Raw genomic sequence first — 22515 nt, 5'->3', positions numbered from 1 at the left:
CTTAGGGGTCATCTGGTGTGGCCATGCGACAGGGATCCCTTACAGCCACCCATTACGGTGGCGAAAAGGGCTTCCGCGCTAACCCAGTGGTAACCAGGCAGCACACGGTGATGCCCAATTGCTTTTTTTTTTTCTCCACAGAAATGGCACGCGTGAGGGGTGGGACTACCTTTGGCAGCTGTGTTGGGCCAGTGGTAGTCTCAAAAGAGTGAGTGGTAAGCCTGCGTTTACCACTGATCTGTAAAAGGCCACTTTAATGAGCAGTTAACATGTAGAAACAGGCTACCGCATTAACATGTTAAGGAGTTTTGTGGTAGTTTGCCTATTTCCATGTGGTAAACCACGCATTAATGAATGTTGCAGAATTTTTCTGTGAGAATATGGCAAATGGGTTTGGAAGTGTGAGCCAGCTAGCATGTTACTCTTAACACGTGCTAATTGGCTAACACAGTTAATATGGGATCACATACTGCCTCCAAAATAGGAGGTGCTAAGTACTTCCATGTTAACAGGGAGCAGATGCCACACATTAATCTGAATATTAATGCATGACCTGCAATGAAAAAATAGTGGGAATTCACTTTTTGGGGCTTGCTTTGTGTTAAAATTCTGTATTATAGCATGTTAAAGCCCAAAACATGACTCACTTTAGCAGAAGAGTCCCCTAAATGTATAACGATGTAAAGAGAAAACTGTAGACATTATCAGTGGCAGCAGGAAAATTGCCCAAACCAAATATAGGAAATGGCACGACACAGTTGCCAGATTAATTCACTGGTACTTAAAGTAAAAGTATGTATTTAGTGTGACTACAAATTATTGGGAACATGAAATTATGAAAATACAAAATATTGTGGCCTTTTAAACTCCAAACTAATAGATTACAGTGCACCAATATAGAGTGATTGAACCAAAATACATATGGTTTGTTGAAGTATGGAGAAAAAGAATTGGAAATGATTACAGAGTACCAGGATTTATAAACTGAAATTGGAAGAATCTGGAAAGAGAAATTAGTGGTGGTACCAATACTAGTTGGGGCTATGGGAGCAAAAAAAATGTGGATGTGCTTAACCTGGAAGGACTGCTACCTTACCAGCTACAGAAATTAGCCTTTTGCTTTTCATCATACCAGACCAGTCCAGATGAATGGGTTATGTCTATCAACCCAGTAGGTGGAGACAAAAAAAATAGTTTTTGTAATTCATCCCTTAAGGGTATCATGTAGCCTGGAATGTTCAGTATTTTCTCTTTCTTCAATCAGATGGTTGAGGATTGTGCAGCTCCTCTGTAGTGCTTTTCAGCTCCTGCCCCAGTTCAAACCGGGTGTCTGTTGGAGGATGTATGTTCCTTTACTTGGGCAGACTGGATGGACCGTTCAGGTCTTTAGTGGCAGTCATTTACTATGTTACTTTATGAAGAAATTCTGGATGGAGCAGGGTGACACCTGCTAGGCTTCTCCCCCCCCCCCCCCCCCCCCCCCCTCACTCCCTCCCTTTTCAGCAGTTTCTGAGGAGTGTTAGAAGGCTACAGGCTAATACTAAACTTACTTATATGAGCTGGATACCAATTTCATGTTCTTTATATGGACTCCTGCTCAGCTGGTAAGTACTTTCACCGGTTCCTCTTACTGTCATGTTCCTACATTTAAGAGAAGGCCTTTGTGCTTTCTCCTTTACTTCCTCATAGTTCTGTGATGTATATTGTTGAGGTTCTTAGGAGCATTCACTGCTGTGTGTACTGCCTCTCTTATTTATCCGAGTGGTGGTATGGTTTCTATTTGTCTTCCCATGCACCTCTAAGAGCAGCTGGTTATCCCATGCACCTTTTCCTCTCTGTTATATATGGTAGTGTCAGCCTTGGTGCTCTTTATTTTGGCTCGAGTCTCTGGGGATTTTCTAGGGCTATGATTTTGATGAATATGTGGGGCCTTCAGTCAGATAGGGCTAAGGAGATGTTCAGAGCTGCTGCTCCTCCCTGTGCTGCCAAGTTGTAAGTTCCTCGTCAGAGTCTCTGGTTAGCGTCATTTTTTGTTTTGGGACTCTGCCTTCGCTCTACCGACTAGTAGCAGAGGTTCTGTCAGATCAGACAGCGACACTGGAGGGGACTCTCTTTCTCTTCTCACAGAGTATGCCTTTTTGTAGTGCCTCTTGTTGGCATATAAGTCCCTTCTCTGCAGATCTTGCTGTGGTGACTCTTGTCGAGTCTGGATTATGCCAGTACATTTCTTCTCTAATGCCAAGCTGTGGAGTATGTCTGAGTCTGACACAGTTTGTGGCTGATTATCTTCAGCCCTGGGCATAATGAGTTTCTTTTTGTTTAGCGTGCTACATGTTTAGCTGGTCAGAACTATGGAACAGTGATGTTACTGGCATTGCCTAGCAATTCCCACTTGGCAAATGAGAGGAAACCCATAGGAATTGAAAGGGCTTCCTCTCATTTGCTACGCCAGGAATCACTAGCGCGGTTCAGTAAATAGCTTGGATTTGGTCGTTTCTGAGATGGGCGACCTCGGTTTCCATTATCGCCGAAAACCGGGGACGACCTTCTCTAAGGTTGACCTAAGTATTGGGATTTGGGCGTCCCCGACCGTATTATCGAAAGAAAGATGGACGCCCATCTTGTTTCAATAATACGGGTTTCCCCGCCCCTTCCCGAGGACATCCTTAGAGATGGTCGCCCTTAGAGATGGTCGTCCCCATTCGATTATGCCCCTGTATGCTGTTATTTTATTTGATTTAACGTTGTTAAGAATGTATGGTCATATCTGTGTATATATTTACAATACCAAATTTTCGGTTACTTAGCTTTCGTTTAGTTTTCGTTTCGATATCGAAAGAGGCCCTAAGTGAGGATATCCTGTTTCCTGATGGGTTCATCTTAACTGTTGTAATCTGCCTTTAGATGTTATAAAGATAGAATACATTGAATTTAAATGGAAGTAAAATTATACTCTCCTTTCATTCAGGGACATGAAATCACATCTTTACTTCATCTCATTTGTAGACGTTTACATTTTAGATAGACAAATGGATTATTCTGTTTTGAGCACGTTTCAGGGACAAGTGGTTTTATAAGTCAAACTAACAAAAATAAATATTTTGTTTCATGTAGATTTCTCATTTGTTTAAACATAATATTATTATTATTTATGTCACTTATATCCCACAATATTCTTGCTCATGGGCAGGTCAATGTGGCGTACAATAGTCTATTAAACAAACAATAGTATTAAATACAGTATACAAGGTCACAAGAGGGAAAGAGAAATAACTGAGGAGGGAAAGGGAAAGAGAGGGGAGGTGATAATTTGTCGCTGAGACAGTCGTGGATCAAAAGGAGGTGGCGCCAGATGGGCTCACAGCATATGCTCTGCCAAAAAGGAAGGTCTTGAGTCGCTTCTTGAAGGTCGGGTGATCTGGCATTGGTTTTCTTATTTTTTTTTTTCTTGTGCTGACTTTTACTGTGCCAATGCCAAAACTGAAAACTCTTATTTCTTCTATCTGGTCAATAATAAAAGGGAGCCCATTGTGAACACTGTCCACCCCAAAATGTTATTTTGTGGCTGCACATGAGGAATTGTGATATTGCATAAATGTGTGTTTTTGTTCCTAGTCGTGCATCCAAAAGTTATATAATCGTTTCAAGAAAGCCAATTAATCATTTAACTTATTAGTGGAATATAACCACAAAGGCATGGTATGGTTGCATTTTCAATATGATAATACTAGAGCCCATCTAAGAAACAGGTTATTTTGAGTTAGTCTTTACTAGACCAAACTTGCTTTCCTTGTGCCATCACCATCCAGTTGGATAGGCAATGCCTTAAAAGGTGGAGGATAAAGGATTTTTTAAAATTTTACATTTATATCCCACATTATCCCAAGCAAACTCAGGTTCAATGTGGTTTACATTTGGACATACAGAGAAACAGAATAATAGAATTCAGTAACATCATGGGAGCAAGTCGATGGATATGTCTGAAACATTTAACAAAGTTCAGATTATCATATGTTCCCAACTGGGCATTTAAAGCTCTGCCTTTTAATGATGCCGCATGTTCAGAATTCATAGCTATAAGTATAAACAGTTATTCAACCGTTATCACATACACAAACCAGAGCAGGCATCCAAACACAAATTGCAAAAATAAACAACAACTTTTACAGCACAACACACTTTATACCACCCTTAGGTTTCGCCTTCGGATTTAACAAGCAATACCATGTACATGTAAGGTCTGAATAAACAAATTAAAAAAAAGTTTAAAGCAAATGCCCATAAATATATAATAATTGGTAGCAATAATGAAACAGTGATGGAATATTCACATAGCAGGCAGACAACAGATATATTTTCCACTGAACATAATTAACTTTGTATGAACTTTGCTGGCTTATAGTGCGCTGCTTGCTACTGTGTTTTAGTGGTGTATTGTTTGTCTGCCTAGTATCACAGTCATCTATATACAAACTCACAGCCAGGAGAAAAAGATTCAAAAAAAAAAAAAAGGCAGTTTAGAACCAAACAGACTTGAAGAAAAATACATATAAACAACAAAACTGGACAATGTTGGCACATTTAGACTGACTCTGGACAGAACTGCATGTAAGAAGCTCTTCCCTCATTATTCAATACCTGTCTTTGAAATAGTAGTAGTAAAAAAAAAAAATCGAGTGCATTTTTATAATATACCACTGCATTCCACAAAACAAAAGGAGCAAGTTCCCACATACCATCTTTTTTTCTTTTGATGTACCCACAGGAAAAAAAGATGTTAAATACTCCCAGGTTTCAACCTAATTAATGTTTAAAAATAAAAAACGTTGTACTTATAAACAGAAAATCTGAATGTTGAGCACCCGATTCTCATAACATGTCTGTTTTGGTAACCATTTACTAGGTGAAGACATCTCTGTACAAACACAGGGATTCCCTATAACCAGCCCCTCCAAAAGACACAATGATTATGATTTAGAACTAATTACTACTGTTACTGATGAAACTGATACTTTCTCTGTGTACATCCATATTATGCACAAGATAACATGTTTGAAATATTAGTGAGATCACATAAAAATGCTACCAACAATAAAGGACGAGAATGTGGATGCAACAGCTGATAGGTTTGATTGCTTTGTTTTGGGTGTATTAAAATTGCTGCTGCACAGGAAAGGTGGGGGTGATACGGCCTCAGCTTTATGACGTCATGCAGTTTTCCTGTTCTCAGTCTTATTTTCTTGTGGCACACACACACACGTTTAAGACCTGGTACTTCCCATGTATATTTTTTACACCTGTAATTTTATAAAATTGATCATTCCTCACACATTAGCATCTTGACCCACACATAGAGAATCCACCCTACATGTCTTTTTCCAGTGGCAGAGCTATGTTGATTTTAGATGGGGCCTAAATGTGCATACCTGCGTTTCTAAGATGATGGCCAAAATATATACGTGGTAACTTCCATGTGTATTTTTGGGGATGAACAAACTATCTAAAATTGCCTGATGTTTGCTGGAGTATAAAACACATTTTTGATCTAATCTTCATATCAGTAGTGACAGTCCTATAAAGGAATTGTTAGCATTAGTTTAAACAAGTTGCTTACTAAATCTTCAGTCAACCTACAGTTGTATTGTGGAAATCTACTGTGCATTCTTATTTCTGTGAACAAGTCTAATTAGCAATATTTGTGCTCAGACGGTCTACCCCCATTCTAATCCTCATACTGAAAACTCCAACTCAGCTTCTCAATTAGTTGCTGATATGATTTTGCCAAATGATGAAGATAGCAATTAATCATGTGGTAGTTTATAGCATGGTATAAATTCATGATGTTCCTAAAAGAGATAATGTCTCAGTTCAAAGGCTGTTTTCTGCATTGTAGTAGCTAAGGATGCTGTTATCTTTTATACTTACTGTGAAATAATCCAGTGATGCCATAGTAGTCTGACCATGAACCAAGTCTATTTGGAAAAAAGCCGACTTGGAAGAGGGGAAAAGGAGAAGCGACCAAGAAGGAGCAGGGATTTATCTGTTGTGGCATGTGCTATATTACTATCGCTGCTGGATTTTTATTTTGTTTTTTTACTTTTCAAAGAGCTGAGTTTTGTGCATTTCATCAGTCTGTGCATTGACAAGCATCAGATTGCCCTTGGCAGGGCTGTTTGCATAGTCAGTGATAATGCATGACACTTGTTTGAATAATTCATTTCTACTGGCTCCCATATGATGTTTTAGGAACACTGAAAAGAAGGCAGCTTATGCTTGAAGAACATAATTTGTAAACAGTTTTTAAATGTTTCTTCACTTAAACTGGAGTTGGCCTACTTCTGCTAAAATAAGCAGATTATAAACTTTGTACTACTAACAGCTTTTAAAAAGCTGACAATTCTTTAAGGCACGTTAAATATTTAAAATCATTCTAAATCATATTCTAATAGTATGCACTGAATCATTGGTCATTCTTACTATTCTCTTTCTTTATAGTGTGTGTTATAAAATGCTGGTGGATGAGTACTAGTCCATCACAAACCTATATCCAAAAATTATTTTTTCAAGAAAGAAAGTGTGGTTGCCATTTTAGTTCATTTGGATATGTTACAAATAAGAGTAAATAAAAATGTGTAGATGCTACCTTTTTATTGGATCTTTGACTAGATTTTGAGAGTCATACTCCTTTCATGTCAGTGAAAAAGCAGTGCAGATAAAACGAGTTTAAATAATACAGGATTGGTTGTTCTATTTTTTCCTATACTGCCCTCAAGAAGAAATGTTCTGTTTCTTTTCTTTGGTTTTCATTTAAATGTTTTGGTTTAGGGCATTGTTTCTTTTCTTGGCAGCTGACAAGCGTTTTTTGTTTCTGCCTCGTGTACATGAAAACATGCCCAGATCACACATGCCTCATTTTTATGGCATGGTATAAATAGGAATTCTCTATACTGCAGAAGAAGGGGCACAGTTACCAACTAGAAAAATATAAATCCCCCAATAGGCATAATTTGAATTGGATTCTCCATATGTTGATCTTTAAAGTAGCGTACTATCCTTCAGAAGGGGGTCAATATAAAATAGTCACTTTACTAGGTGCCATAGAAGGTCATGGCATATCTCACACAGATTTGATGAACATTGAACCCAAAGGAGTTGCTGCTGCTTTAAGTAATTTTGGCAAGTTATCCATAGAGGAAGCATAGTATATAGCTTTATGCTTTTAAAGCTATTGCTTAGCAATTTCCACTTCTTTTCTAACTAGTGGTGATGTTATTTTGCAAGTAGCTTATCTTTTATGGATGATCTGGGATTTACAGTATATGAGATGTAGAAAGAAATGCAAATCTATTCCATGCATCCTGTATCTTAAAAGCAGAGTATAAGCATCTTATTTAGAGTCTGATTCACCAAGCTTTTTTTGCATGCAGAATGAGTAAAGCAGGCCCTTACTTATTTCATTTATTGAATTTATAGCTCCCTTTTACATTACAAAAATGCTCAGTGAGAGGAACAATAAATAATTAATAATTACAATACAACAATATGAAACAAAGACACAGCACGTACAAACATTAAAATCCCTTGTGTTCAGTGAAGCAAAACTCCCTGGAATTAAAACAAGGATTGAAACATTAACCACAAGCTTTCCCAAAGAGTCATAAGAACTTAAAAATTGCCATACTGGGTCAAATCAAAGTTCCATCTGTCTCAGCATCCTGTTTCCAACAGCAGTCATGCCAGGTCAAAGTACCTGGCAGGATCCAAAAAGCAACAAGACTCTATGTTACTTGCCTCCAAGGATAAGCAGTGGCTGCCTTAATAATGGTTTATGGACTTTTCTTACAAGAATTTATAAAAAAAAATTTTTTTTATGAAGCAGTAGTCTAAATTAGTCATTGCAGCTTTCTGGTAATATTTGTACCTCCCTCTTGATCCTCTGCTTCTCATCGCCATAGACTGCTAGCATAGCCCAGTATCATCACACCTAATGTTTAGGCATGCACCTAAATGAGGCAAAAATGTGTGTAACTTACATTTATGCAGAAGCCCTGCCTATATCCTACCCATGCTCCACCCCCCCCCCTATGTTCACCACCCCTCCCCCCTTGTAAATATGTGCTGTGCAAGATAAGTGTGTATTTACTGAATAGTGATTTGGTACAGCATTGGCATGTACTTGGGTATGTGTGCACATATGTGTGTATAAGGTAATATTCTAAACATTTACGTGTATAATACTCATGTAACTCTTATAGCCCTTAATTTATAGAATTTCCCTGCGTATGACCACCAGCAGCCCATGACAGTTTGTCACAAGCCACAGAAATAATTAAATAGCATTAAACCAACCAAGGGCTTATTAAATCCATCAGGGATAGTGTGTAAACTTTAATTTGACAGACGTTCTTGCTGGTTTTAAGAAGTTTGGTGACAGTTACATTTTAGAAGGCTATCTCACATGTACATTGGTTCATTCTGCCTGTTGCTTGGTCTGTTCTAACTCTGGCAGTGTGGTAACAGTGCAGCTTTGTGTGCATTAATTGATTAAACTATGGCACAACACAAACTAAGTACTGAGCAAGCTGCATCGTCCACAGACCTCTGTCTTCTATTCTAGTTCATTGAAGGACGCCTGACAAAACTCAATGCAGGAAGAGGGTTCACCGATGTGTTTGAAGAGGAGATCACTGCAGGTGGCTTCTGTGGAGGTAAAGAATGATTTTTTAAGTACCCGAGGCTGATTTCTGTGCACCTTGGAATATCATTAGGCCAATCTGATACAGTTCTGACGCTGTCCTAAACAATTTATTGAACAAATACAGAATGTGTTTTATTGCTAATTGGTACAAATGTAACCAATTTTCTCTCCAAGAATGATTCCGATTACGTACATACCACATTCCTAAAGTCTATCATGGTGATAGGTGGGACAAATCCCCCTGTTAATGGCAGTGAACCCAGTGTTGGCAGGTTTTGTCTGGGCTGATAAAACAGAGATAGAGAGAAATGACCTGGGGGGGGGGGGGGGGAGACAAGGGAGAAATCTCATTGATTTTACTAATTTCTCAGCTATTTGTATTGCTTATTACTTATGTACTCAACTTTGTAACATGATAGCACACAGTGAAGACCAGGTAGTCAGTCTATTTAAGTAACTTTTAGATTAGACAGAAATATACAAAACAAATAGTTTTAATTCCAAAACTATCTTTTTTGAGATTATTTAGAAAATTCAGGTTACTGATATTCCCAGTCAAAAGAAAATGCATAATTTATGTAATGTTTTGTCTTCTCTAAGTCTTGTCCTTAAAAATAAAAAAGTCAGAGTCAATATTTATTTAATTTATTTAGGTTTGATATACCACCAGTTGTCATATGGCATCTGGGAAGTTCACAATAAAAAGCTCAAAGGAGCATTTACAGAGAAAGACAAAAAAGATAAAATAGAAAACCACAGATAGTGAGAGATGCATCAATCAGAGACGTAGACAGAAGGAACTAGATGGAGCAACACAGAGGTCATGGTGGGAAAACTTGATCAAGTAACCAGGGTTTTTGAGAGTTTCTTGAAAGTGGGATATGATGGCTCAAGTTTAAGGTGTAAAGTTAAAGCATTCCAAAGATGTGGTTCGGCATAAGCGAAAGCAGAGATATGGGTGATATTTAGTCATATAACGGGAGGAGGGGGCAGGTGCAATAGATGGTGCTGTCAGGAATGTAATAGTCAAGGAGAACGATATGTTGTAAGCAACCTCGAGATGTATTTTGGGGCTGATGGAAGAAGTCCTTTGTATAACAAGAGAAGTAATTTGTAGTTAATCCAAAAGGACACAGGCAACCAATGTTCTTGCTGTAAAACAGGAGTGACATGATCAAATTTCTGGGCATTGTATAGAAGCTTCACTGCAATAAATGGAATAAACTGTAAGCATTTTAAAGATGAAGAAGGCAACCCTGAAAAAAGAGAATCGCTGTAATCAAAATGAGTGATGACAACAGCAAGAAGAAAGATACAAATGCTGGAAATAGGGAGGTAGGGTCTGACCAATCAAATTTATTGCAAAACAAAGAAGGGTGATTGAATAGTTTTGTCAGTGTGGTGTTTGAAGGAAAGTCTGGAGTAAACAATGAGCCATAGGACCCATACTTTATCATAAAGAACAGCATGTGACCCTGGAGTGTAGGGTGTGATGGAACAGTGCCGTAGGATTTGGAAAAGTGAATTACCTCAGTTTTAGAAACATTAAGGGAAAGTCTGTACTTGCTAAGCCAGGCTGCCACCTGGTCCAAGCAAGAATTCAAGGAGGAAGAATCTGTAAGAGAGCAAAATTTGAATATCATCAGCTTTACAGTATGGGCTAGAATGGGCAGATTGAATAAGCAGGATGAAGGGAGAAATGAAAAGGTTAACAGTAGGAGCAAGAATAGAACCTTGAGGTACACCCAAGGTACAAGGATAAACAGCAGAAGAAAGTTGACCCGAGACAAGTTGGAAAAAACGCTGATGAAAGTAGATGTGAACCAGGACAAAACAGTACCTGAAATACCCATAGCAGATAGTTGACGCCGAAGAAGAGCACATATCTGGGTAGGAGTGGCTCCTACCTGAATAGGTGTAGCACACAGAGGCCATTTGGTAATTTCCAGTGGCATTATCATGTAATGGCACTGAAAATTATCACTGATCATTCTGGCAATATCTGGATAGTACCAGAGCAGTCCAGAGACAGAGCTGTGGTTTAATCTATCAGCTGCAATATTCAGTTTGCTAACCAGGTAACTAGCTGGCTAAAGTTAGAACAACACAAAGGTAGAGTTTGCGGGGCAGTAGAATGGCTCTAGCACACACCAGAGCCTTCCTCCTGCCAGGACTGCCACTGCTGACCCTCTCTACTTCCTCCCATGGCAGTCCTTTGATAAGGAAGATTGAGCACTATTCAGATCTGTAAGCACTTCAGCTTGCCCCATCCCCCTCTAAGGCAGACTTCCTGTCAGGGAGGCACTTGAGCATGGGTCTGTACTTAAAGAGCCCACACAGTTCTCTTTAACTTAGGACTAGAGTGAAAGGAAATAGAGGGTTGCAGCAGCCTGAAAGTAGGGAAGGGAGGGGTGAGGGAAAGATGCTGGATGTAGAGTGGGGTAGGAGAGGGAGTTGAGATGCTGACCAACTGGGGGAATAGCGAGGAACGGGATATACTAGCAGCCTTGGGATGTGGAACAGAAAGGAGAAGGAGATGCTGGCCATGAGTGGGGGTGGGTGAGAGAGAATGGGGAAGAGGTGATGCTGAAATACAAGGGAGATAAGGCCTTGACCACCTCTGGGAGAGCACACACGGTTGAAGGTTTGCCAAGAGCATCTGATATCCTTGGACTGGCCTTGGGTACTAGTCTAAATATCACCAGTACCTGGATATATGCTGGCAGCCGCTAATCGGTCAAGTATTAGCTCTGCCTGGGCTCTACCCATAGACCTCCCCATCACTAACCAGACAGTTCAGAGGCAGTTTGTGGTTATATTCAGTGGCACTGTCTGGTTAAGTGCTGCTGAATATCGGCACTCAGATGGGCACAAGCGATTTAACCGGGCAGGACATAACTTCTGACATACCCTCCTACTTCCCCTAGGTGTTGAATTCTGTATATTATTTAGTCTACTGAGGGTCCTATGTGAGCTGGGCTGAAGGGGAGGCATGTGCACATGTGCTATTGGGCCTGCCAAAAGGTTTCAGAAGCTGAAAGAACGCTGGGCGATCACATATGAGAACTTATGTCCTGCTATGCTTGGACAACATCTGCTACAGATGAGTAACTTCACATTCTCTATATAGCCAAGGTTGTACATATCACATAAAGCATTGCAATGTTCTCATTTTCAAAATTGCAGTGATTTTAAGAAAACAAATAGTTCATGAGTAAGATCAGTGTTAGACCATATACTCAAAAGGCAGGAAATTGCAACATGAATCATCAATGGGAAAGGATAAAGAATCCTCCTTTCCCAACCTTTTATAACTTGCCCTGAGGATGGAACTTCAAAAGTGTGTGAGGCTTTCTTCAAACAGGTTAGATTGAGCTGTGAAATTTCCTGTTCTTGCACATTGGTCTTCTGCCTAATGTTGCTCTCTAATGTGATTTTTTGTTTAATACTCATAAGTAAGGCTAGAGTTAGTATAGTGCAAGTAGATGCTGTTCCATCATAACCTGCTTTAGGCTTAGTTTTCCAGTCCTAGATAAGTTATTGAGCAAATTCAAACAGTACTTCCAGTGTTGCTGTAGAGTTAAATGTTGCCTGTCATATAACTTGAGACTTCCAATCCCATGCTAATTGAAATGTCAAACAGCCACAACCTTGGCTATGTCATTTTCTCTTCTTTTGAAGAAGCTAATAAGTAACATGTTTGTTTAACAAATTTTAGGAAATTCAAAATCTTATCAGCACTGGATGCAGACAGTAAAGGTAAGAAGGTAATTTTGTATATTGTCTTTGTTTTTCAGAATTATAAAGAATCAATATATTCGAGAAGACATTTGAATTATCTCTGAATATTACTTGGCGAGCATTCTAAATTTGAATTGAACTTTACAACAGGAAATTGTGTCCATAATGTTTTCTTTTATCCAAAAAGATTTTGTCACAGCCAATCTGCTTAGTGTAGTCCCAGCTATTTCAGACATGTATTTAGGATATAGCCAAATTTTTGAAAGCACTGAATTCTTTTGTGTGAATGCAGCCAAGGGTTCTCTTGTTGCATTCCATACTTATTAGGTAGGTGTGGCAGTAGGAAATGAAAGGATTTTTATCATGTCTAATGTATAGTAGCTTTGTTCATAGAAAGGTTTCTTACATGGCTAATATCTAACGTAATAGAAGATCTTTTGTTTTAATATATTGCAATAGAATACAGTTGTGTGCAAATGTTAGTCACTCCTGGTCATTGCGTGTTTTTGTGAATCTGTAAGTGAACAAAAGCTGACATTACCTCCAAATTGTACAAAGTTTCACATAAATATTTGCAGTCTTTTGTATGGATTCAAATAAAACTATAAATTTGACAGGTACAAAAGGCTACATAACCCTTTAGTCAGTACTCTGTAGTGCCTCCTTAGTCACAGACAACAGATTCTAAACTTTTCTGTAGCCAGCTAAGAGTATCTATTTTCTTGCTTTTGGAATTTCTTCCCATTTTTCCTTGTGCAATCATCTAGCTCAAAAATATTCTTAGATCTCCTTGCACAGACTTCATGTTTGAGGTCTCACCACAGATCTTGATTTTGAAATACGTTGTAAATCATTGTGTTGATAATATATTCCACCCCTCTTCAGCTTCGATTTCTCCATTCACTTTCTACTCACACAATAATTCTTGTGCCACTGGCTGCCACACAACCTACTACTACTACTATTTATCATTTCTATAGCGCTACAAGGCGTATGCAGCGCTGCACAAACATAGAAGAAAGACAGTCCCTGCTCAAAGAGCTTACAATCTAATAGACAAAAAAATAAAGTAATCAAATCAATTAATGTGTACAGGAAGGAGGAGAGGATGGTAGGTGGAGGCGAGTCGTTACAAGTGGTTACGAGTCAAAAGCAATGTTAAGGAGGTGGGCTTTCAGTCTAGATTTAAAGGTGGCCAAGGATGGGGCAAGACGTAGGGGCTCTGTGCGTTATTGTTGGCAAGCTGTTATATTCTTCAAATGGTTAGTTGTTTTTCTTCTCCACTTGAATCTTGTGGGATGTGGCTGAACAGTTCAGTTTTTTTTCTCCACTTGAATCTTGTGGGATGTGGCTGAACAGTTCAGTTTTCATCTCACCAGTCCAAAGTACAATGTTCCAGAAATTTCGGGCTTATCAATTTTGTTCTTTTGATACTTTAGATACTGACTTTTGTAATGAGGTCACAGAAAAGGTTTTCTTTTGAAAATTTGCCAACGTGGATTACTATTTAAGGAATGCTAGAATGTAGACTGTGGACAACTACTCAAGTACCTTTCAGCAAGTCATTTGCAGTGATCTGCTGGTTTCGTTTTATAGAATTTCCAGTTTTGAAATGGTTCTATCAGAGATTTTTCTTGGTGTTCTATGTATGCCATTTCATATGTGTGACCATTGAAATTCGTAGCTGGAAGTGTTTAGAGATTCCCCTACTTCAGAGCTTTCCAAACTGTGGGTATAAATGGGGACACAAAACCTGTCTTTGGGATCACAACCTAAGTGGGCTTTCCATAGGTACATCGTTATTCTGCACCTCCTGAAGTTCACACATTTCTATTTGGTCTCAATCATGGGTTTCACAACCATAAAAAGGTTGGGATTCACTGTCCTACTTTGTAAGTGTGAATTATCTTAACATGGTAAAATAGTAAATGATGGCAGATAAAGACCTGAACGGTCCATCCAGTCTAACAAGATAAACTCATTTTACATGGTATGTGATACTTTATATCCAAGTTTGATTTGTGCTTGCCATTCTACTACTACTACTACTTAACATTTCTAGAGCGCCACTAGGGTTACACAGCACTGTACAGTTCAACAAAGAAGGATAGTCCCTGCTCAAAGGAGATTACAATCTAAAGGACGAAATGTCAAGTTGGAGCAGTCTAGATTTCCTGAATAGAGGTATGGTGGTTAGGTGCTGAAGGCGACACTGAAAAGGTGGGCTTTAAGCAAGGATTTGAAGATGGGCAGGGAGGAGGCCTGGCGAATGGGCTCAGGGAGTTTATTCCAAGCATGGGGTGAGGCGAGGCAGAAAGGGCGGAGCCTGGAGTTGGCGTTGGTGGAGAAGAGTACTGAAAGGAGGGATTTGTCTTGAGAGCGGAGGTTACGGGTAGGAACGTAGGGGGAGATGAGGGTAGAGAGGTAATGAGGGGCTGCAAATCGAGTGCATTTGTAGGTTAGTAGGAGAAGCTTGAACTGTATGCGGTGAAGTGACTTGAGGAGAGGGGTGATATGAGCATATTGGTCCAGGTGGAAGATAAGACGCGCAGCCGAGTTCTGAACGGATTGAAGGGGGGATAGATGGTTAAGTGGGAGGCCAGTGAGGAGTAGGTTGCAGTAGTCAAGGCGAGAGTTAATGAGAGAGTGGACAAGAGTTCGGGTGGTGTGCTCAGAGAGGAAATGGCAAATTTTGCTGCTGATATAGAGAAAGAAGCGACTGGTCTTGGCTATCTGCTGGATATGCGCAGAGGAGAGGGAGGAGTCAAAGATGACTCCGAGGTTGCGGGCAGATGAGACGGGGAGGATGAGGGTGCCATCGACTGAGATACAGAGTGAAGGGAGCAGTGGCGTAGCCAGAAGTCAATTCTCAAGGCACAGACTGTGGAAGTCTGCCCAGCACTGTTCTTGTACTAAAAGTTCTGAAGCTAACGCTGAAGCCCCTTAAACACTCCAGCCCATCCATATCTTATGATCAGGGTGTAGACCATCAGGGTGTAGACCATAGAAGTCTGCCCAGCACTGGTTTTTCTTCCCAATTACTGGCATCGCCACCCAATGTCCACTAAGATTCCGTAGATCCATTCCTTCTAAACAGGATTCCTTTGTGTTTATCCCACAAATGTTTGAACTCCATTATCGTCTTCATCTCCACCACATCCTGTGGGAGGGCATTCCATGTATCTACCACCCTTTCCATGAAAAAAAAATCACAAGCAGCTGCACAGGGATTTGAACCAGCAACCTCAGGATGTAATCCAAAAGCAGAAGTAGAGAGAAGCTACACATATCCACTCGAACCTTGTCAAGGGCCACTTGTTTCACAATTTCTGCTGTGTCAGGATGAAGGGAACTGAGCTAGCTGACAGCAACGATGGCAACTGTGGTTTAAAAAGATGCTTGTTGCTGTCAGCTCAGTTCCCTTCCTCCAGACACAGCAAAGATTGTGAAACAAGTGGCCCTTGTTGAGGTTTGAGTGGATATGTGTAGCATCTCTCTACTTCTGCTTTTGAATTAAAAATATTGATTGATGGACTTGCACATGTGAAGATGTTGTTGAGCTGTGGACTGGTTGACCTTCAGAGCTGGTTCTTTTGACATGTGTACATGTGTTTTTGAAGTTTGATATTTGAAACTCAGTGTTTTGTGCACTTGGGTATATTTTGGAGTGAATGTTGCCTGATTTTTTTGGATGGTAACTTTTCTCTCTGGTTGTTTTGAGTTTCTTTCTTCCCATTCTTTTTTCAGGCTTTTAATGGCCCATGATACTAGATGGAACTCCATTGCGAGATCGAATGCTAAGTACATGCAGCTCCCGAGAGCTTTGAGTTCAATTTTTTCATGATTACAAGGTTATATTATCCAATGCACCGAGCATACAGACTATTTTTGTGATTAGTATTGGGTCTGCCCTTTTTTGTGTGTTTTTGATTAACAAGTCAGATACTACCAGAAATTCAGTGGCACTGTCTATAATAGTGCCTCTGAAAATGAACAGATAGGCAACTTATCTGTATAGTGGCTGCTGCTATAAGGATAAGTACTTTTGAATATCCAACCCTTTGGGCCTGTTAACAACTTTAAAAGAAAATGTAGTAATGAATCAACTAGAAGTGTGTCCAAATTATTTTCAATTTGTTAGTAGATAGTAATTATGCATTAACATTTGCAGAAAGTGTTTCACTTTCCACCATGGAGAGGTTATGCCAGCTTCTGTTCAGGTAGGGGTTCATTGAAACATTCAATTTGGCCAGGGATGCCTAAACATTTGCATACATCTTTAACTACATTGTAACATATTTGCCACCTTATTTTGTACAAAGATTAAATTTGTTTTAAAAAATAAATTTTCATCTCCAGTCCTTTTTTTTTTTTTAATAGTCTAATACATGGTCATAAGGGTGACCTAGAAATATATCTTGTTTATAGCCTTATAGTCAACTGATTATTTTATCACACTACAACTTAGCTCTTTACTTCTATTGCACAGGTTCTAAAATATGGATATGTGACTAGGTCATTGTCTTGAAATGATAAGATAAAAATTTGTCAGCAGGATGAGTGATAGCACTCTTGCTTAAGCTGTAGGATCAATTGCAGCTGGATGTTGTCTGCAGTTCTGGCACATGCTGTGCATAATGGCAAACTTTTGACTTTCTTTTAAGCAGTAAGAGACAGTGGTCTGGTAGTGACTGGGGATACTATTATACTCAGGTTTGTGAATACACAAGCAAGACACAAGTGCTGTCGTCATCTTTTGCTTTACTGATTGGCAAAATGCATCACTATTCTAAAATCTGCTACTTAGAAAACTAATCAAAACATACCTGGAAATTATTATTTTCAAGGAGCAAATGTAAAGAAGCAGGCCAAGAAATTAGCGCAGGCCTGCACAATAGAGGGGGCAGCACCAGACAGGTAGGAGAGGACCAGGGGTGTGCTGGTAAATTTTTAACAACGGGCTCTCTCTCTCTGGGCATAGCCAGCCCTGCAATTTGGGGGGGGGGGCGGGGCATGGGTGGACTGGGGGGACAACGTATGCTCCTCTCTCTCCACCTCATATAGGCATGCTATGGACTGCCACCACACCCCACTGCTTGTTTCTGGCTCTGAGCAGCAAGCTGGGACTTCTTGCACATGCAGGAGAAGTCTCAGCCTGCTGCTCAGAGCTGGAAATCAGGAGCGGGGAGCAGCAGCAGTCTATTCACTTGGCTGCCGAAGTTCAGCATCCCCACCAGCAAAGTAAAAGAGAATTGAGGTGGGGGTCCGAGCCCACATTTTGGGAGCCAGTGGTTAAAGTAGCCATGGAGGGCCTACTTTAACAACCGGCTCCCAAAATTCTTCAAAATTTAACAAACGTCTCTCGCGAGCCCATGAGAGCCTGCTCCAGCACACCACTGGAGAGGACCAATCAGGTAGAAGAAGAGGCAGGGCCAAAGGTAGGGAGATGACCAGGATGGGGCTTGCATGCCATTGTGGAAGTGACTCCCGGCGTGAGCAGTGAAACCCGCCCTCCACACCCTCACTTGGGATTTCTCGCAGCAAAAAGACCCAGGGAGCCAGTAGAAAATGGGGGAGGGGCAGTCAGCGCTGTTTTAAGGTACATTGCAGGGGTCCCTCTACAGTGAGAGAGGCACATGAACAGAAAAGATGCCTCCCCCACTCTTATCGCAGAGGAGGATCCCAAGCTGATGGAACCAAGCCACAAAAGGCCTCCCAGCTTTGAACAGCTGGGAAGGAGCACGACTGCAGGCTCGGGTATGCTTGTGACAGCGGTCTGATGCAAGAAAATCATTGGTGCATGAATGGCGGGTGTCGGACATCGTAGCCGGCAGTGGCTGAATCTTTAACAGTAGTGTCGCTTAGATATGCCCCCCAGGGATTGGGAAGGATTGAAGTACTCATGGATTTGTATACACAAATGTTAGCATAGGATGACTGCTTAAAACAGAAGATGTTGTGTTCGATAGACATGGCTAAATTGTTAAGTTTGAAGATAAAATTAACTATTGTATTGATGCAGCCTTTATAATAAATTCCACTTTTGGAAGATAAACTCTGTGGCAGGTGTGTTATTGAAAAGAAAACTGCAAGAAAAGGCAAGAAGGGAAAGGAGCGAAGGTGGAGCAGAGAGGCAGGAGGGCTTTGGGGGGAGGGGACGCAAATGTCTGTGTTGCTGCCTTCCTCTATTGTGTAGATTGTTAGTTGTTTTTGTACAGCAACTTTTTGAACTTTCTCTCTTTCTCCTTCTAGCAGTGGTAATTCAGTGGATCTGACTCTACAACTAGCCCTTCCCAAATTCTATGCATGTGGCAAAAATCTTTTTGAAGAAAACCCAGAGTCCATTGTGATACACTAGTTTTACTTTGATGACTATTTCTGTTAGTTTTGGCAGTAAAGTACTCTTGAGGAGTGAGCAACAGATAATCAATCTGTAATGATTCCTTGTCTCCCACCCTCGTCGCGCCTTTCCTCTTTGTGTGCGGCATTTGTTTAGCGATAGCAGAAGGAAAGGGAAGGCAAAATTATCCACAAAGGGGCTCCGAAGATCTAGGAGCGTTTCCCCAAACCGCGGGTTGCATTCGTCATCTTGACACGCCCCCCCCCCCCCCCCACACACATTTTTTCTTGAAACCAATCTTTATTTATTTATTTTTATTTGTTACATTTGTATCCCACATTTTCCCACCTATTTGTAGGCTCAATGAGGCTTACATAGTACCGGAGAGGCCTTTGCAGGCTCCGGTGTGAACAAATACAGGGTGATGTGGTAAGATCAAGTTCATGTGGCACAGCTACATTAGGGAATCGGAGAACGGAAGAGTTGTGTTATGTCCTTTACGTGCTTTAGTTTGGTTGTGTTGCAGAGATTAGGCATTTAAGTTGGATCTGTGGGGTATGCCTTTTTAAACAGGTTAGTTTTTAGTGCTTTCCAGAGGTTTAGGTGCTATTTCTAATATGTAGCATTAGATTATGGTCTTCATGAGGAGAAAAAGCTTCAGAACCCAACATTCACTAATAATTTTTTTATAGTGATAGGATTTTCAGGGTATTTCACATCATAGGCACAAAAAAACACCTCACTAAGTCATTAAAACTCTATACTATGTTCATTTGCTGGTCAACACTTATTATTTGTGACAAAATTAAAAATGAATAACTTAGCTTTTCAAAAATTTGCTTCATTTATAATGCTATGGATCCTACCAACTGTGGCCAAAGTTTCACTCATGGCTGTTTCAAGGTGCCTGTGGTCAAATCTAAAAAATACGCATAAAATCCAAAACTCACATGAGTACTCAAAATATAGTGCTCTTCATACTCTAACCCAGCCATTCAATCTATAATCATTTGAAATTACTTAAACATCAAGTGCTTGCCACCTTTCTCGCACTTCTTCTTTTAAGTGTCACCGGGTTCCCCAAAACATGGCTGTGGGATGCTTTCCCTTGTCAGCAAACTGAAACTACTAATGTCATATCCTATATACTGTTTCCGTCTAGAAGGATTTTTTAGAAGAAACTCTTCCACTCAATTTTCTGATCTAAATTCCTAGGTTCTTCAGTGTTTAAATTAAAAAATCCATTGTTGTTCCCTCTGCAAAAGACATTTCAATCGATCTGGCTGATCATCTCTTATGTGGTCCACAACACATCGGAACGAGGCAAAAGTACGTCCATTGATAATGCAGTGTTATACAATCTGGGCTTCTATCCTATCATAAATACATAAGTGCATAAGTATTGCCATACTGGGACAGACCGAAGGTCCATCAAGCCCAGCATCCTGTTTCCATCAGTGGCCAATCCATATTACAAATACCTGGCAAGATCTCATAAAAGTACAAAACATTTTATACTGCTTATCCCAGAAATAGTGGATTTTTCCCCAAGTCCAATTTAATAATGGTCTATGGACTTTTCCTTTAGGAAGCCATCCAAACCTTTTTTAAACTCTGCTAAGCTAACTGCCTTTACCACATTCTCTTCAACGAATTACAGAGTTTAATTACACGTTGAGTGAAGACACAGTTTCTCTGATTCATTTTAAATTTACTACATCGTAGCTTCATCGTATGCCCCCTAGTCCTAGTATTTTTGGAAAGCATAAACAAACGCTTCACATCTACCCGTTCAGTTCCACTCATTATTTTATAGACCTCTATCATCTCCCTTCAGCCGCCTTTTCTCCAAGCTGAAGAGCCCTAGCCACTTTAACCTTTCTTCATAAGTAAGTCGCCCCATCCCCTTTATCATTTTCGTTGCCCTTCTCTGTATCTTTTCTAATTCCACTATATCTTTTTTGAGATGCGGCGACCAGAATTGAACACAATATTCGAGGTGCGGTCGCACCATGGAGCGATACAAAGGCATTATAACATCCTCATTTTTGTTTACATTCCTTTCCTAATAATACCTAACATTCTACTTGCTTTCTTAGCCGCAGCAGCACACTGAGCAGAAGGTTTCAACGTATCATCAACGACGACACCTAGATCCCTTTCTTGGTTTGTGACTCCTAACGTGGAACCTTGCATGACATAGCTATAATTCAGGTTCCTCTTTCCCACATGCATCACTTTGCACTTGCTCATCATCTGCCATTTAGATGCCCAGTCTCCCAGTCTCGTAATGTCCTCTTGTAATTTTTAACAATCCTCCCGTGATTTAACGGCTTTGAATAACTTTGTGTCGACAGCAAATTTAACTACCTCTCTAGTTACTCCCATCTCTAGGTCATTTATAAATATGTTAAAAAGCAGCAGTCCCAGCACAGACCCCTGGGAACCCCACTAACTACCCTTCTCCATTGAGAATACTGACCATCTAACCCTACTCTCTGTTTTCTGTCTTTTAACCAGTTTTTAATCCACAATAGGACAGTACCTCCTATACCATGACTCTCCAATTTCTTCTGAAGTCTTTCATGAGGTACTTTGTCAAATGCCTTCTGAAAATCCAGATACACAATATCAACCGGCTCAGCTTTATCCACGTTTGTTCACCCCTTCAAAGAAATTTAATAGATTGGTGAGGCAAAATTTCTCGTCACTAAATCCATATTGGCTTTGTCTCATTATTCCATGCTTTTGAATATGCTCTGTAATTTTGTTCTTTATAATAGTGTCCACCATTTTGCCCGGCACCAACGTAAGACTCGCCTGTCTATAGTTTCCCAGATCTCCTCTGGAACATTTTTAAAAATCGGCATCTAAGACAACCTGTGTTCACTGAGCCTGATCTTAAGTGAGCATGTAGTTTGTCCCACATACAACTTAGGACCACATGGAGTTGAATGTTTTAAAGGAAATCTTAGTAAGGATATGGGATCTACAAACCAAGTAAGCAACTCTAGGGTTATTTCACGTTGCCCCGATATATCACAAGTAGCCACTGTCCTCCCAATGTCTGATGGACTTAATATTTCTTTTAGATTTTGATTGTGTTGAAATTATCTTCCAGTATTTTCTTAGCATTCTAATCACGTTCTCAATTTCTGGAGGATACCTAAGGACACAAGTAATCATTTTATTTATTTATTTATTTGTTACATTTATATCCAACATTTTCCCACCTATTTGTAGGGTCAATGTAGCTTACATAGTTGCGGAGAGGTGTTACAGACTCCGGTGTAAACAAATACAAAGTGATGTTGTGGTAAGATAACAGCCACACTAAGGAATCATACAGCAGAAGAGTTGTGTTATGTCCATTACATTCTTTAGTTTTATTGTGTTGCAAAGATCAGGCATTTATGTTGGATCGGTAGGGTATGCCTTTTTAAACAGGTTAGTTTTTAGTGTTTTCCGGAAGTTTAGGTGGTCGTTCGTAGTTTTCAAGGCTTTTGGTAATGCGCTCCACAGTTGTGTGCTTATGTAGGAAAAACTGGACGCGTAAGTTTATTTGTATTTGAGTCCTTTGCAGCTTGGGTAGTGCAGATTTAGGTACATTCGTGTTGATTCGAATGTGTTTCTAGTTGGTAGGTCGATCAAGTCTGTTATCCACCTTATAATTGAAAGAGAAAAACGCCTAGATTTCGACCCAACTCGGGAGATAGACGTTTATCTCACAAAAACG

The 22515-nt window shown here is 40.0% G+C and overlaps 1 protein-coding gene across 5 annotated transcripts in view; it reads left to right on the top strand.

The window, feature by feature from the left end:
- DENND1B (DENN domain containing 1B) overlaps positions 1-22515 on the top strand; it is a 537680-nt gene that overhangs the window by 417954 nt on the left and 97211 nt on the right. For 3 of the 5 annotated variants that reach the window (XM_030206247.1, XM_030206246.1, XM_030206245.1), the window contains 2 exons: positions 8618-8708; positions 12417-12457. In XM_030206247.1, coding sequence (XP_030062107.1) covers positions 8618-8708; positions 12417-12457 — 132 coding nt within the window. Of the gene's footprint in view, positions 1-8617; positions 8720-12416; positions 12458-22515 lie in introns of those variants that run through there. The other 2 variants (XM_030206249.1, XM_030206248.1) reach the window with 1 other exon arrangement.

The sequence above is a fragment of the Microcaecilia unicolor genome, chromosome 6 (genome assembly GCF_901765095.1).
Source record: "Microcaecilia unicolor chromosome 6, aMicUni1.1, whole genome shotgun sequence".
Lineage (NCBI taxonomy): Eukaryota > Metazoa > Chordata > Amphibia > Gymnophiona > Siphonopidae > Microcaecilia > Microcaecilia unicolor.
Note: the sequence above shows the minus strand (reverse complement) of the source record. Positions and strands in the feature narration are given on the sequence as shown.